Source organism: Leopardus geoffroyi, chromosome D3, assembly GCF_018350155.1.
Source record: "Leopardus geoffroyi isolate Oge1 chromosome D3, O.geoffroyi_Oge1_pat1.0, whole genome shotgun sequence".
Classification (NCBI taxonomy): domain Eukaryota; kingdom Metazoa; phylum Chordata; class Mammalia; order Carnivora; family Felidae; genus Leopardus; species Leopardus geoffroyi.
In genome coordinates, this window is record NC_059339.1 from 85,221,886 (window position 1) to 85,239,425 (window position 17,540).

The window sequence follows — 17,540 nt, forward strand, 5'->3', positions numbered from 1 at the left end:
AAGGCACAGGGCTTGAACTCACCCAACTGTGAGATCATGACCTACACAGAAACCAAAGAGTTGGACTCTTAACTGACTGAGCCACCCAGGCACCCTCTCCCGCCATGCTATTTTTAAAAAGAACATTTTGAGGCTTTAGATTCCAATTTTACAGACAATGAAAAGGAGGGGAGCCTGTGTTATGTCCGAGATCACAATGCAGCTGTCAATCGTGGACTCGGTTCCAATCACTTCAACTCTAAACTCTGAAATTAATATTTACAAATAATCAAGTTTTACATACAAAATATATCCAACCAATCTTGGGTTCTTCATCTATAAAGGGATAACAATCTGATCTCAGGTGTGTTTACTCCTTATATGTTTCTATAACGATGAAAACTTACAACTTAATAGAAGAAAAAACACTTTGTGGAAGATCGGTCTTCGCTATCCTCTTTGCTTGCACAAGGAACTGTTTGTGTTGAAAACGAAATAAAAATAGTAAAAATAATAAACGTGTTTTCAATTAATTTATTTTAGAAAAAAACAGGTTTACAATTGGTGCCATAGGCAAGATATCATGAATTCAACAAGTTAGTAATACAGACTTTCAAAAAACCTTTATAGATTTAGTCCAAAGTAGAAAATTATTTTTTGCCCACTCTTGGACTCAGACACATTCAGAAAAAATATATATTTATAAAAATAAAATGGCAAACATAATCCCACCATTAATTGATAGTTTTAACATCCCACACTGGTTCATTTGAACAACGTGTGCATAATAAAAAGAGCTTAGTTTTTTTTCCTGTTTTATCTCCATAGCATATGAAGCAATGATCGAAATATGTAAATTACTTTTTAGGAAACCAAAACCAAACAAGCCCCTGAAGCAAAATACAAGAAACATCAACAACAAAAATCCACTAAAATAATAATAATAATAATAATAATACAGCTGTTTACTCACATAGGTCCTTCCTTCAGCCTCCAGATATTTGGCTCTTAATGCTGTTTGTAAGTCAGATACCAGGAGACCACTAGGTTCGAGGAAGAAAATAAAAATTCAGGCCTAATACACCTCAAACAAGTTTCAGATAATAGTAGCTAGAGATATATTACTGTATATGATGAAACAAAACAAAAAGGGTTGCAAGCTATAACGGGGTGCACAGCTTGATAAAAACATGTACTTTCTCTGCTAAAAAAATTGAGCAACAGATCCCACAACAACAAACATCTTGAATTTTGAATTTTAGGATTAAAAAATAGAATTTTATTGCAACTGAAAGAAAACGTGAAACTCCAACTTAATATGCAATCATGGTAAGATTCACCAATGAATTAGGACATGTATGTCCTAATACTAAATTCATTAAGATATTAACTATATTTTGCAGTAATTTCTCCTGAAATGAAAGTAGCATTCCAAGTACTGACACCACATTAAATGAGACCATATTAAAAGCATACTAGTGAACAAAATTTTTAATTTTTTTTGTAAGAACTTTGATAAGATCCTAAAGTCGACAAATAAAAAGCAAAATCTTAATACAAACAGAAAAGAAAATTATTTACTTATAAACTATCTAACCATTTTGTTTTCCTAACAGTCACACTTTGAAAAAACACAAATAGAATGTGGGCCAATGGGAGAGAGCTGTGAAAAAGGAAACAGAGAACTAAGGCATTAATTTACAGATAAAAAAACAAATCCCAATACAAAGACTGCCAAACTTTTTGTATGTTGATATATATTGAGCTTTTAATCTATTTTTCCCCCTACTGAGGTCTTTCATTTCTAAGTGATGCCTGACAAAGGCTAAGAAATGTGCAGATGACTGATAAGAAAACGGAGTCATTTCCTATCATTTCCTACTGTCACTGGCGGAGGCTAAGCTTTACCTTCCTTACTAGACTAGACTCGAGTGAGGCACTGTACCCACCTTAAGCTTTTTTTCACTGCTGCAAAGCAAGCTTGACCACTGGGAACATTAAGATTGTTCCTCCAAAAGAATCCCTCACTACTCTTTGGAGAGGAACCTATTTGTTTAATTAAAAGCATTCATCTCCAGTTTCTACTTGAGAACATTTCTTTCCAGTATTTCCTGAAATTTCCTATGTGCTTCACTATTAAACATAATAGAGTGCCAAACAGTAAAAATAAGCATTTAATCACTGTATGTAAAAGAGCAATTGGATACAATAAAACAATTGCTAGCAACTTCTTAGGACTTAGATACTCGAGTTTTGTTTTAGTCGTGAGCAGCTTAGTATCAGAAATCGTCAACAGCTGCCTTGGGGACCAAAGCCCTAAACAACTTCAATGTCAGGACCATGAGTTGCGTATTTTTAAAATGATCACACATTTTTCAGTGTTTAAGAAAAACCATTCTATTGCTTAACTCAATTGCTCAATGAATGGTCACCCAATGGTCATCTCATAAAAATCTAAAGCTAGCTAAAATGAAGGGCTCAACAATAATCTACAATAAATATACCACAGTGTTACTTGCAACAATTCCAATCTGTATACACGAGTTGGGACAGAATTCCTGTTACGTCATTATAGACAGAAGGTGAAAGGGGTGTCAGAATTGAGAGGATGGAGAGGGTAACACTTGGCTGTTGATCACTGGATACAGATTTTGCTGACAGGCTGATTATGTCACTCATTACTCATTATGAACATAGACATGCCCATAATATTACATATGTCAATAAATTTTATATATATAAATATATGTGCATGTTGTGTGTGTGTGTATATATATATCTATATACACACAAAGATACACACATATTTTAAGTTACCATAAAGTTACCATACCATAAACATAAAAAATAAGATCTATATTACTTTTTAAAAAGTAGCAGGAGCTTTTTATCAAAGGAAATTTTCAGAAGAAATTCCAATATACAAAACAAGAAAGAGAAAAAAAAGTAGGTCATTCTGGCTAAAGAAGGGTAGGAGTAATAGACTCGCCCCTTTCTACAGTGATCACTGAGACACCTGCTAAGCATGTCCCGGCACGTGGTTTGAAATCACTGCTCCAAGTAAATCCTGTTTAATTTGCAAAGATTAAACAGAAGACTGTTTTTTTCCCACTATACAGACCCATATGAAAATTTTATAATGTAACTGAGTAGAAAGTTAAAAAGTAACATTTCTTCTCCGTTAAAAATAACTAACAAAATAAAATTGCTATGCTATATAAAACCAAATTATTTTTAAGTTGTAATCTGAATTTGATCCATGGAAAAAGGTGTCAGTTCTCCTTAAAGTGCTAAATTTTAAAGACTTAATTTTGCCCGTGCAAATCTCATCTAAAATACATGAGGAGAATGAATGGTAGGAGGTGAAAGTATTGTTTTTCTTCATTGAACGTGTGTCTTCTGCCTGACTGACCAATTTAAATATTCTGCCCAAGAATCTTAATTTGTCACAGGATGCTCAGATAGAGAAACATGCAAAAGAACTACTCTGCTAAAACGACATCTACATGGTAAACTCTGATGGAGTGCTTCCTCATTTTTTTGTTCTAGATAAACATTTCCTGTGTTTGCTCCAAATGTCTCCCCATTTATGAAGGACTACTTTACTCCATGCAGTTTGGTATTAGCAAAATACAAATAACATATTCTTTTGTAAAGATCATGATTAAATGTCTAAGTTCAATAAATAGACTCTTTGATAATTTGAAATCCTATCAAATATTCCACACTAGCCAAGATTCAATCTTTCTTCTTCTCTAATACGTCTTTGGGTTCTTGCACCGTAGGCCCGAGGGTGGCTCCACCGCTTGGCTCCTGTTCTTTGCTTTCTTCTACTGGTTCCTGGCTTTCCATTTCACTTCTGGACACCTCGTATCGTTCTTCTATGTACCCTCCGTCAGTGTCCGCCGTGTAGATGCCGTAGCACATGATGCTGATGACACCCAGTGGAAGGCCAAAGAGAAAGCAGCCCATGAGGGGAGAGCTCTTGAATATAGACTGTGGGAAGATCATCACAGCTCAGTGTTTGTTAAAAAACCACTACAAAGTTCGTCCTCTTGCTACCCCCCAACTTCTTTTAGTTCCAATCAATCAAGGTCAGTATTTCTGCAGTAACTACCCTGTTACAGACACTGTTAAGAGACAGAAATGTTACACTGCGTGTGTGTGTGTGTGTGTGTGTGTGTATCCAGCTACCAGCAGCAGAAAGAGGCACCAAATACTCTATGACTTTTCTAAGGACATTCATTTTCCTCACATCAACCACAAAGGTCTCTCTGAGATGGTAACTACGTGCCCAGCAGCTTCGGAGTCGTATCTTGGACTAGACGAACCTGCTCACCGAGAAGGCTGCTTGTTTACCGTAAAGCAGGTGCAAACGCATTCCTCTTCACAGGACACTTTAAATCCTTTTTACTTTCTGGTTAGTAGCAAAGCCACATGAGCTTAATAATAACTCCTCTCAGCGTATACACCATCTCCTCAGGTCTCAGGAAAAAGTAAAAGCAATTTGGCTGAACAGGTCTTTCAACTATACTGTATCCTATGGGTTGTGACTACACACTTCTCAGACGGTAACCCTGAGAACGATACAGGCGAATTCAGAGGCGGGCAAGGTCACCTTGGATTGAGACAACGGAAGAAGGCTTCCCAGAATAAAAGTGTTCTGAGGTGGAAATTTAAGCCTGAATAAGAATGAGGCACTGAGAACACCCAGTTCTGCAGTGTTCGAGAACTAATGAGAACACCCGAGGCGGACAGAGTATTGTCCCACGTGTCGCTGGAAAAGGGAAGGAGAGCGATCACAAGTGACTGTTTTAGGAATACTCACCGTGCAGTGGTAGAAACAATGCACGGAGCCAGGGTAAAAGGAAGGGAAGACGCCGCGTGCAAGTCAGAGGAGCAGCTACGCATCACGTGCTAAGGGCCTACTCTGAGGACTTCCACTCTGAGAACTGCTTTCGGCCTTAATGAGCGAAAACACCTCTGGACTGAGCAGCTCAAGACAGACAACTAGAATGGAGTTTAAGGCTCCAACAAATCTAGGAATGCTGACCTAGAGCTGAAGCAGCTTCAGAACCAGCGACTGAAAAGGGTGGAGAGAGGCTCCGGAAAACGCTTGTAAGTCACGTCACTGAGGTAATGGATTCTGAACTCTAGTCAACTCACCGATCGTACAGAAATAAGTAGACAAACAATTTCCACCCGAAGAATACATTTTCTTAATATAAATATGCACCAGTTCTCATCTTTAAAGATGTATTTTTAAGGGCACCTGGGCGGCTCAGTTGGTTAAGCGTCCGACTCTTGATCTAGGCTCAGGTCATGATCTCGAGGTCGTGACATCAAGCCCCGTGTCGGGCTCCGTGCCGGGTGAGGAGCCTACTTAAGATCCTCTCGCCCCTCCTCCCTCTGTCCCTCCCTGACCTGCATGCACACGCCTGCACTCTCTTTCTCAAAAGAAGAAAAAAAAAGATGTATGTTTTTACCTAACCCTTTGAAATTTCAGATTTTACCTTCCTTAGACATTAACCCATACGTTTTCAATTATCAGTGACACCAAGCAAGCTGTCACGACTCACCACAATAGTCGATTTGGCATCAAATATTATTCTTTTCAATCTCTGCAAAATGCTATCACCTCCTTGGGCCTTAAATTTAACAGGAAGAGAACAATTACATTATTTAAGTACTATAACTTCATTTTCCTGTTATAATCTTACAACTGCAGGTCAGGGTTGACCCCAGAGGATTACAAAAAGCACCTGAAAAAACCATGCAGCAAATATTTACTGTGTTTTCCGTCCCCCTCCCCCCCAACCTCCTTTCTTGCGTGAACACACTCTGACCCTCCTCTGAAGACTCAGTCTCCCTACTGACACTCCGAGCATCGTGGCTGATGCTGACCCACCTGAGCCCTGCCCAACTTCTTTCTGGGTTTAGCTGAGCTTGTTAAAGTCACTGCACCTCAACTATTGTGGAGGGAATCTCCCCAAGAATGACGCCCAAATGGCAAAAAAGTGCTCAAAGGGAGAGAAGAAAATTCCTGATGAAAATCAAATCCCTGCCTTCAGGTATCTCTGAAGTCTGGCTCATTCCTTGAATTTCTGTACGAAGCTCACTTTGTGGTCAAACAGTTTGAACTGGGTTTCACTAACTGACATATGGAAGAATTCTCACTCATACAGGTGAGTTTCATTTCAACAAGTATTGTTCTCACAAATATAAAACTCCTACTCTGTGACTGTTTTCAGAAGAACTGCTTGTTATTCTGTGAGCCAACTTTCAAAAAAGTTTGTAAAAACCTGAAACAAAGCTCTCACAAACCAGTAATTAGACTTCCTAGAAGTCTAGAAGTCTCCTACTTTTTCTATTTTATTCTAGCCTACTGAATTATGATGCCTGCCGCTCCTATCTGAAGTCATTTCATGAGCCCATAATACGGGTGACAACCCACACTTTGAGTAACACTGCAATACTCCTTACAGGGAAAAATGCAAAGTGAAGACGACCCATTCATTATTTCTAGAAAATATTTTATGTGGTTGGATTTGGAACTCTCCACTGAGGCTGATTCTCGGTACATTTCCCCATCTCTCAAAAAACTGAGGTCTTAGTCACAGGTTTTTCTTAGGAAAGCAGTCTGAATAACTTAATCCAGTTACGCTCTCGAACCCAGAGAGGTTAAGGGCCGGGGCAGCTCGCTACTGGGATGCCTCTGCACACGGCAGACCTCTCAGCATCCGCAGCCCCGACTCCAAACGTCACTGTGACGACCAACGATGTCTTCCAGATGCCCTAGGATGTCCCCACCCGTAAGCAGCTTCAGTGTCTCAGAGAATGCGGCTCTGCGACTCGAGAGAAGCGAGGCGGGAGCCCGCCCCCCACCCCGCCCCCCTCCACCAGGCGCAGCCCCTTCCTTTCAGAGTCCGAGGGAAAGAAGAAAACTTGTTTCTCCTCCACCTCCTCCCACGGCCCCTGTGAAACAGAAGCGAACAACTCACCGGGACTGTGCCATCTAAGATGTCACGAATGAAATGTGCCATGTCCTCGGCACTGCCGATCTGTCTGTCCAGTAAGAAGTATTGTTGGTTTGAAGTATTCAGTACAACCACAGTCGGGACTTTCAGTTCACTGAAAAGAGAAAAACAAAAGAAATCAAAATACACACCGAACAGAGAGAGAACAAATATTCTGACAGTCATTTCTATTATAGCTAAGTAACAAGTACAAAAGGAGGAAGCTGTATGAGTAGCTCTGCCTCCCTGTGTCTACATGAAGAAAATTTCAAATTGTGCATCAGTTTAAAAAAAGCTAAACGAGGACTGTATGGTAAACATTCTAATATATGGTATCAGACAGCTTGGGATTTATGATTCAACTGAAGGACAGAAATTATTATGTATGAAGTGTCAATTTCCGGGCAACCCCACTCCTTTCCCTCCACATACCAGCAGTGTTGGGTCACACACGACCCGCTCCAGTCAAGCGGCACGAAGGGAACTCGAAGGGAAAGAGTGCGGTGTCTGGAGTCACGCCGCCTGTGTGCAAGCCTGGGGCTTTCCCACCATTTACTTTTTAAGCCTAATGTGTTTCATTTATAAACGAATAAGAGGTGGGTTGTGGGAGGTTATCTTGTTCTAAAAATTAGGAAAACTCAAATATTCACAGTCCCTCGTACATCTTCCACGTTCAATAGATGCTATTCCAAATTCTCTGAACTCCCATTATCCCAATGCACATTCCACGGGCGTCCTCAGGAAGGGCCTCACTGATACACTACGTATCAACTCAGTTGATACAAGAGAAAACATTACCAACAGGTGTCATTTAATTGAAATAATGTTTTATTTTTTTCCTTTCAAGGATAGGTTGTTGAATAATCATAAAAGGAAGGGAGGTGCTCAATTCTGTATGTCACCTACACATGGGCTTATGGCTATTTGTGCCTATATAAAAATATTATACAAAAGCACAAAGCTACAGTAGAATCAATTTACACCACCACTGTATTATCACCACATAAGTAATCGAGTCCTGTGGATTGCTTTATCGCTCATAATTCTCTCTCCCTCCCCACCCAAAGCCCTTTTCCCAGTGAGGCAAATCGTGCTCATGTGACTCCTGACGTTGGGCTCAGCCATGGACTTGGCCAGCCATGGACTTGGCCAGGGGGAAGGTAACAGAAGGGACTCGAGCAGAGGCTTCAACTATGCTTGCAGGGCTAGGCTTGCCTTCTTCTATTTCTGTGACTGCCACAAGAAGAGCCCCAGGAAAACGTCCTGCTAAGGTCAAGGACATGGAAGACTGTGCAGCTGATGGCACCTCAGTGGCAGTTTGGAGCCACATCCTTCTGTGCCCAGTCAACATCAGCTAAGCCGAGACAAGTGAGAGAGAACAAATACTATTGCTTGAAGCTACTGGGTATCAGGTGGTTGATTATCCAATATTATTGTTAGGCAAGAATTAACTGATTGTATAATTAAAAAAAAAAATCTTCATTCTTCATAATAAATGCAAAAAACAACTTTTTGATTGATAACAGCTTAGTTATTAGTTATCATAATGTGTAAATAGCAAAAAACTTCTATATTTTACAGAATGGATTAGAATTTGGCCTTCCTATAAAAGCACATATTGTAAAAAAGTTCAATACACAGTTGAACTAAAGACTATCTGTTGGGAAATAATTCAATTCGAATAATGATGGAAATGGAAAACATCATTTCATCGTATTCCCTCTTAATTATATTCACAAAAACCCCAAACAAAACAAATTAGTAGACCCAGGGTCTGATAGTCCCTATTTATTTTGAGAAAATTTAAAAAGCATAGTGCTGCCATATAACTATCTTATAGAATATCATGTGTTTGTCCTAAGTTAAAAACATTTTAGGCATCAATACCTATTAAATTCCACTAATTTATCTGACAATATTAGTGTCACAGAAGAGCTTTGGAGTAAGAGATCTGGATTTGAGAACTGGATCTCTTTAACTTACTTGTTGGGCATCCTTTGGCATATTACTTAACTTCCTTGGGTTTCTTCTAAGAAATTTCAATTTCCTCATCTATACAAAATGGAAATAACAATCGTACTTATACCTTACTAAGTTCTACAAAAGTTCAAAAATACATATTGAGCACTCAGTCCAGTGTTGGTCACAGAATTAAGTGCTCAATAAGGACTTTCAATTATTATCACATATCCATCATATGCTTTCTCTTCTTTCAGAAAAGAAAAAAACAGCAAAATATGAATAAAAAACAAACAACACAACAAGGTGTTGGTGGTAGAGATTATTATTGTTCTCTGACCATGACTGTAGCTCAAAATGTCTACTATCTCACAACTTACATTAAAAGTCATACTCATGAAGGACGGCCCATCATCTGTACATATTCTGAATATTTTATCCTGGATCAAGGAGTTGTTTATTAGACCCAGACTACTTTGACTTCTTACAAACCATGTTTTACTGAATGCTGGCTTGCCTTGAAGGACGTTGCAAGAAATGGTTGTATCAAAGTCCCTACTATATATCCTGTAAAAATCCTATTAAAAATATATCTCTATTATAGTGTCCTCCATTATGAGATTATATAGCATAGCATATTCTCTTAGGTTTCTGCAAAGTCTGCCATACTCCTTATAAGCGATAGTTGTTTGATAGACTATGGGGAATGTATAGTTTCTTTGAGTATGAAAAATTCAAGGCCAAGTTTTTCAAGTACCTTTAATAATTACCTACAAATGATAAATCCCTCAAATAATAAAGATCTTTTATTTTAGTTGCCCTTGTCTTGATGTCTTCGTGATATAGGATATCTGGTACTTTATGTCATTGGTAAACACTCTCAAATCTTTGTTATAATGAAAGGGATAATAAATATAAATGAATAAAGGTAACACTATAATTTTAAGACTTTTAACTGAAAATTACGAATGTTATCTTAGGATGGTAAATTTGGTTTTTATTTCCCCAATGGAATACATGCGCTGAAACCTGAAGCAAGGCAACGCTCTGCCTCTGCTCCCACGCCAAGCTAGAGAACACCACACACGGCACAAGGGCACAACGCCGTGAACTTGAACTGGCACCTCAGTGTCGCTGGAGGAGGTCGCCGGCCTCTAATGAGTGAGCTTTCCGCACCTTCACTTCGGGGGCGATCTTAAAGCTCCACACTCTCCAAAGCCCCATTTTCCCACCACCTCTTGTGTGTGCTGTTAGGCTCTGTCTGGAATGAGTTCTCTGCATTTCTTCTTGCAGGAAACTTCTCTTAATTACTGCCTCCTCTAGCAAGCATGTTCTGAACCTCCCACCTTTGTGTGCACTGGGGTGGGGGTGAGAGCCTCCAGGTTTCCGAAACCTTCTACTACAAAGACCTTTTCATACAGTTGTGGAATTACTATGTTGTGTTACCCAGCAGACTGTAAGTATTTGAAGACAGGGACTCAACTCGTTTTCTACACCAACAGTACCAATCACAGCATGTGACACGTAGTAGATATTAAATGTCTACTCCACAGAGTAGACTCTTACCTAAAATTCATTCAGTATAGGTAGGTTAAGTGTTTTCTAATACCAACTTTTTGAAGTGACAAATCAAATCTTTACATCATAAACGTAACTGATAGAATTATTTTAAAATCATATATTTTCCCTTAAAGCTATTTTAATCTGTTAAAATAAATTCTTCTAAAATAGCAGTTAATTCTTGAATGTAAAAACATGCTACTTAAGGGGCGCCTGGGTGGCTTAGTTGGTTAAGCGTCCAACTCCTGATTTCGGCTCAAGTCACAATCTCATGATTCATGAGTTTGAGCCCCACACAGGGCTCCGTGCTGGCAGTGCAGAGCCTGCTTGGAATTCTCTCTCCCTTTCTCCAACTCACATGGGTGCACCCTCTCCCTCTCAAAATAAACAAACTTAAAAAAAAATGTTTACTTAAGTGACATCTACTCATTAAAACTGAACTTAAAGTGTGTGTTAAATAGAAACTACAAAATCTAGAAGTTTTTGAACACTGTCTTCTTTCCAAAATACTATAAATTATTAACATGGAATTGGGAAATAATTTTTTTTCTATGTTTATCTGAGTGCGTGTGCACATTGTGCATTGGGGTGGGGGGCGGGGAGCAGCGAGGGCAGAGAGAGAATCCCAAATAGGCTCTGTACTGTCAGCGTAGAGCCCAACATGGGGCTCAACTTCATGAAACCACGAGATCATGACATAAGCCGAAATCGAGAATCAGATGCTTAACTGACTGAGCCACCCAGGCACCCCGAGGTAATTTTTTTTAATATAGTGCAATTATTAAAGCTCACTGAGTTTCAAATTTAGATTTAAAAATGAAAGTATGGTATTTGAGGAGAGAATATCTGTATCAGCATATAGGAAAGTTTGCTTTTTTTCCAGCTAGTAGTTCTGTTGTTTCTCAGAAACAGAAATTTAAAAATTGATAGAATTGATAGGGAAATCATGTAATCATTTAGAATTCTACTTACTCCATTAGCAAAGTATTTATATAGTCATTTCCATCCATATGGCCAAACTGAAAATCTCTAAATAACAACCAGAAGAAAAACAAAAGAGAGAGAGAGAGAGAGAACACTATTAGATACAAAATAAGGTAAATACGTACCAAGAACTGAACTTTAGGGCTTGGTAAGCATGTAAACACTATAAACATTAAATATAAATCACATAAAATAAATGTAGAAAGGAGTATGAATTCTACTGGCCTCTGAGATACAAATACACATGAGTAAAATTACACAAGTCCTAAGACATTTCTAGTCTATATATTTAACATGCAGGGCAATATAAACTTTTCTAATTAAAATATGTTTAAGAAACAATACCCACTTCTAAAAAGAACTAATCAGAAAATGCTCATAGCAGGACAAATATAAATATGTATCACTCATACTTCACTAGAAGACTCTGAGTAAAAAGGGGATAAAAAGTAAATATAATGAATGTCTCTTATGGCAGCAACAAACACAATGGTTAGCACAAAGCAAAAAAGATCACTTAGTTTTTATATTGTTATTCTTTGAGTTCCTGTGAAAATTATCATCTGTCTGTATCTGACTTGCGACCGCACATTTATCTTCAATGTAGGAGCGCAAGTCCATATATCCTAACCGCAAACGTATCCCGAATCCTATCAAGAAGCAAGTATGCTCCAAATTACAAATGAAAGTTTCTTTTTCACTTATATGACATCCATCAACAAATTTTAAGTCCAAACAATTCATACCGAAATGAAACATACTATATAATTCACTTCAGTATCTTGACTCACCTTTGAAAGTACAAAACAGTACTATTTTTTGCCTTACTGTATAACAAAACATAATTAAGTAAAGATAAAGGAATGTTCCTGAATGCAAGCACCTACCTGTGGAACTGGTCTCTGTAATCTCTAGCAACTTCCTGAATAATTGACTTTAATCTGTGAAGGAACACATGAATATTTCATCTCTGCAGTTTAAAAATATATTATGACTTTTCAATTACAACATCTGCTGCCTTCTAGCAGTGTAGGAAAAGTAAGATACTGTATCAAGTTTATCTGAAGCCACGTAAAGTTTGAATGAGATGATATTTGATATACCTGGTGTGTTCATTTGATGTATTTTTCTCATCAATAACTGCAATCGCCACAAGCTTTCCTGAAATTAAGAACGACATATACCTCAATTCAAAACCCTCGTTACACAAATTTTTCAATTTTTATTGTAGATATGAATCGGGAATTAGCAAATAGCTTCTAGAACTTAATTCCAATTATGCTACATGTTATGCACAGTAGACTGAATCAGTGCATTAGTCAACTCCAAGTGACACAGATGCTCCCTGCCAACCCCCAAATGTAAATAATAGCAACTAACAACTTATATACTCTAAGTTGTTGTTTTCACACAACTCACAAAGTGACTAAGTATTTTGTCAAAAGCTAAGACATTAAGAAATAAGTTGATAAAAGAAATTTAGGGGCGCCTGGGTGGCTCAGTCGGATAAGCGTCCGACTTCGGCTCAGGTCATGATCTCACGGTTCGTGAGTTCGAGCCCCGCATCGGGCTCTGTGCTGACAGCTCAGAACCTGGTGCTGCTTTGATTCTGTGTCTCCTTCTCTCTCTGCTGCTCTCTGTCTCTCTCTCTCTCAAAAATAAATAAACATTAAAAAAATTAAAAAAAAAAATTATCATCAACTAACATAGCTCTAAAAGAATGACATGTAACAAGGGAATGATTTTTACACGCTATTCCGCTCAGTACCACGCATGGGTCACTACCTGCCAGTGATGCCACACAAAACAAAATGGACTGCAATTTACCTAACCCTGAATACAACATGGATCCCTTTCGTCTCTAACATCCTCTAGTGGACAGCAGGATGTCATAAGCAGAGCACTGGGACTGGAGTCACAAGACCAGACGTCGCGGTCCAGCGTGTCTATCCTGTTCTAGGTGGGGGGGAAACCGCGGTGAGGAGCCACCAACCATTTATTAGCTGAGGGACTTAACCACGCAGTGATGGCCACACAGACACAGCCCGGCACCAGTGGAGAGCACAGTCTGGTAGGGAAAATAATAGTAACATATACAGATCATTTACAATACACAAACAGACGTATGGCTAACAACGAGAAGAGTTCCGAAGGAAAGGAACACGAAGCTACAAAAGGGTATGACACAGCGAACTTCGGTAGTTTGAGGGGATCAGTAAAAGATGTTCTTAAGCAGCAATGTCTGGTCTGAGTTTGATGGATGAGCATAAATTAACTACACATTTCTGGGTATTGAAGGTGCATTGGTACAAGGTTTCCAGCCTTTGCAGGAAACCGAGAAGTCAGTGTGGCTGGAGAGGAGGGTGAGGAAGACCAGAGAAAGAGGACATGGAGACTCAGGCAGGGTCAGAAGACACAGGGACCCGCCGCCACCAGGACAAGAGCCAGGACCTCTTGTGGTCGTGTGCAAACTGGCCAGTGGGACAAGGAACAGGGGCTGAGCCGCAGCAACACAACCGAACAAGGGCAACTGTGTTGGACGTAAAACAGGAACATTCCATAGCCAACTTCTTTCCGAATTAATCTGGGAGAAGAAGCTACAACCACCTCGAGGTCACGATGTCTCCTATGATCACTGAACCGAAAGCAAAACTACTGTATTCCTATATTGTCCCCCTCTTCCCTTCACAAGGGTCCGAGAGAATCCAGAAGTAAACCACATTCTTTGACAGTGTCCACACCACCTTCCAACACTGAGCGAGCACACACCCCCCTCTGTAAGGATAAGCAAAGACAGAAATGTCACCAGACACAGCACGTGAAAAAGTAGGCTCAGGAGCCAGTACAAATATCCTCAGAGTCAGAAAATAACATGAGAACCTGTTAGAACATTTCTAATTTGCATTTTTAATCAGATTCAAAAGCAGGAAATCATCAAGAGGAAACTCTATGCACACTACTTCTCATATAAAAAAAAACAAACTGAACCTTGAGTAACATTTTCCCCTTTTTTAAAAATCTGCAACTATACTTCCAATCCCACTTATCAATGAAATTATAAATGAAAACAAATGTGGCAATAATATCCATAATTTATTTCTCATTTGTAATTCAACATAAATTGACAAAACGCTTCCTCCTACAACTTACATGGTTAGCTTCTTACAATAGTTTTCATCTATCTGAGACCCTACAGTCAGCTGCTGATCGCTTTCAGTTTTGCATCTATAAATATATTTACTTTGCTTGTCATTTCCAATCATGCAACTTTAAGAAACCATGCTAACGTGGTGCCTGTATTTTCCTCACAAGTAAAAGCAGGCTTTAAGAGGTTGTGATGAGTTGTATTCCGACTTCCACTACAAAATCAGGCTCCTAATATAGGTTCCTGGTTATTTTTCCTCATTTCTTTATTACCCAGGCTCAGTTTTCCCTGGCACTATGAGTTCTAACTAGGAAAACTTTTCTAACTGACCTTTATCCCCATACAAATGTCTGTTCTTTGTTAATATTAATCTATATTCTCATAAAGCGGAATTGGCGTTGAGGTCTATTTAAGGAATGAAATTATGAAACAGAGCTTAAAATTCCCTTCCTACAAAATCAGGTTTAAGTAACCAATAAAGGAAAAACTGTACAGATTGATGGAGCATTGTACATACGCTTGTTACCTGTGTCTCCAAGTTCATACAAGAGGAAGCCATCCATGGTAAGATAGTTCTGAAACCTCTCCCTGTTGATCCAAGATGACAGATCACCATCCTCGTACTCTTAAAAATACAACAAAACTAGTAAGTTATATGCAAATATGACTTTAAAATGCTTGTAGCATTCTAACCTAACACTATACGTAAAATGCCTTGACACAGAATCGTAATCTTAAACTCATAAATTTCATTTTAGGGGTCTATTCTAGGCAAACAATGAGCTGTACAAAAGGACTAATGCACAAAGCAATTCTTCACCACAGCATCATTAAAAACAACAAAAGACAAATAAAAATAAAGGAAATAAGTGAAATACCCTCAACAGAAAATAATTTAAATAATTATGGTACATTTTGAGGAAGACCGTTTACAGACTTTTAAAAAATGGAAAATAAAGTGGTAAAGCAGGTTGCAAAACAGTATTACAGCATCACTGGAACTCTATAAAACATAAAGTATGAAAAAAACAGACAGAATGATAAAATGAAGGTATATACTCCTACCAAATGGTTATCCTAGACTGGGAGTTATCCCTGAATGATGGCAGTATGGGTGATTTTTTATTACAGTTTCTTTACCCTTTTCTATTTTATGACATTTCTACTGCACTTTAAAATCGTTTCTCATATGTACAACTACCATAGCACACACATGAAGCCACAGCATTTTGGCCTTTATCCAACATCAACTGCTTCCCCCACTAAACAGAGAGGAAGCATTTATAATATTCAAGAGAAATATTGTGTCCTGATTAGAAACAGAATTCTGAAGTACTTGTGAACGATTTTAACTGCATGATAAAGAAGGTGATGTAAAAGCGTACCAATATGTTTGGCTAAAGACTGGATTTTAATGATTTCTTGAACGATGTGCTTTTTCTATCACTTGCATCGCTAAACAAAACATTTTCAAGTTATCGAACCTATCAAATAAGTGGCATAATCCAAATCTGGAAGTATTTTTGGCTTTGGGTTTACAAATTAGAAAAATGAACATAAAAATAGAAGTTGATTATTAGGCCACAATCTCCACTCCAGGTCAAAAGTAAACGTTTCAAAGATTATACAGAGTGATAAATCTGGAACTCATCAGACAAACTATCCTTGGGGCACCTGTGGCTCAGTGGGTTAAGCACCGGACTTCAGTTCAGGTCATGATCTCATGGTTTGTGGGTTCGAGCCCTGAGTCAGGCTCTGTGCTGACAGATCAGAGTCTGGAGCCTGCTTAGGAGCCTCTGTCTCCCTCTCTCTCTGCTCCTCCCATGCTTGCACTCTCTCTCGCTGCCTCTTAAAAATAAATGAATGTTAAAAAAGAAAAGAAAAAGAAAAAAGAAAAAAGAAAAGAAACGAAATGAAACTATCCTCCTGAGCCCCTATCACAAAGCTTCTAAATTTATTGGCAACAATTAAATACTAGAAGCAGCATTCAAAGTAAATGGTTTCCTCTGAAGCTTCAGCAGGTTCTCAATACTAGCCTACTGCACATTAAAAACCGCTGGCCTCTATAATAGCTACAGATACTTAACCTATCCCTCCTGTCCCCTCGTGGGAGGCCATGTCTGAAACATGGCGACATGAGGATGGGCACTCTTAGTCGTGATTCAAGAACAGATTTACATCTAAACAGGTATGAACAGGCTTTTTCCAAAAAGAAACAAAGTGGCTCTCTGAAGCATTAACAAACTCTTAACAGAACCAGAACAAGAGATCTGAAGACTAATGCTTGATTACACTATTTTGACTTGGGGGAAAAACACATTAATCCTATCTTTTCATTTGTAAAATAGTAAGAATACCAGGATCTCAAAAGGATTGTTATCAAATAGGACAATATATGTTAAGCGCTTATCACACAGGAGGGTCGTAATCAAAGAGCATATGGATAAAATCAGTGTAGGTGTGAATTATTTTCCTCCTCATATTTTCATATGCGCAAGTTCCTCCTAACTTCCTTTTTAAGCCCAATGTCTGATACGGACAGTCAACGAATATCCGGTGAATGAACAAATGAATGAATGAACCTGTGATGAATTATACATCCATCGCCTTACCTAACGCTCTTCGGTCATCTCTTTCATAACCTCAGAATATTAATCTACCTGCTTTAATATCTATCCCCACAGAGGGGTGACGATTACATGGAATATCAAATACATAATAGTATCTGCTGTGTAAAATATAATGGGAGTTGTTATACTATAGCGAAAAAAATAAAATTCAGCCGTCACACTTAAAATTAATGAAGATACAAGATTTTAGAAATGCTTAGTTTTCGATTAGTGTAATAGTTAAAATGTTCCTTTCATTAGAAAAAATCAGAATATTCTTTTTATTAG

At 38.5% G+C, this 17,540-nt stretch overlaps 1 protein-coding gene across 4 annotated transcripts in view; it reads right to left on the reverse strand.

Moving 5' to 3' along the window:
• Positions 1-499: 499 nt before the first annotated feature.
• TMX3 (thioredoxin related transmembrane protein 3) overlaps positions 500-17,540 on the reverse strand; it is a 45,312-nt gene continuing 28,271 nt past the window's right edge. For 3 of the 4 annotated variants that reach the window (XM_045458877.1, XM_045458879.1, XM_045458880.1), the window contains 7 exons: positions 15,170-15,268; positions 12,602-12,659; positions 12,386-12,439; positions 11,487-11,543; positions 6,981-7,110; positions 5,559-5,627; positions 500-3,975 (listed from right to left, as the gene is read on the reverse strand). In XM_045458877.1, the coding sequence (XP_045314833.1) occupies positions 3,718-3,975; positions 5,559-5,627; positions 6,981-7,110; positions 11,487-11,543; positions 12,386-12,439; positions 12,602-12,659; positions 15,170-15,268 (725 nt within the window). In that variant the 3' untranslated portion in view covers positions 500-3,717. The remainder of the gene's footprint in view (positions 3,976-5,558; positions 5,628-6,980; positions 7,111-11,486; positions 11,544-12,385; positions 12,440-12,601; positions 12,660-15,169; positions 15,269-17,540) is intronic. The other variant, XM_045458878.1, reaches the window with a different exon arrangement.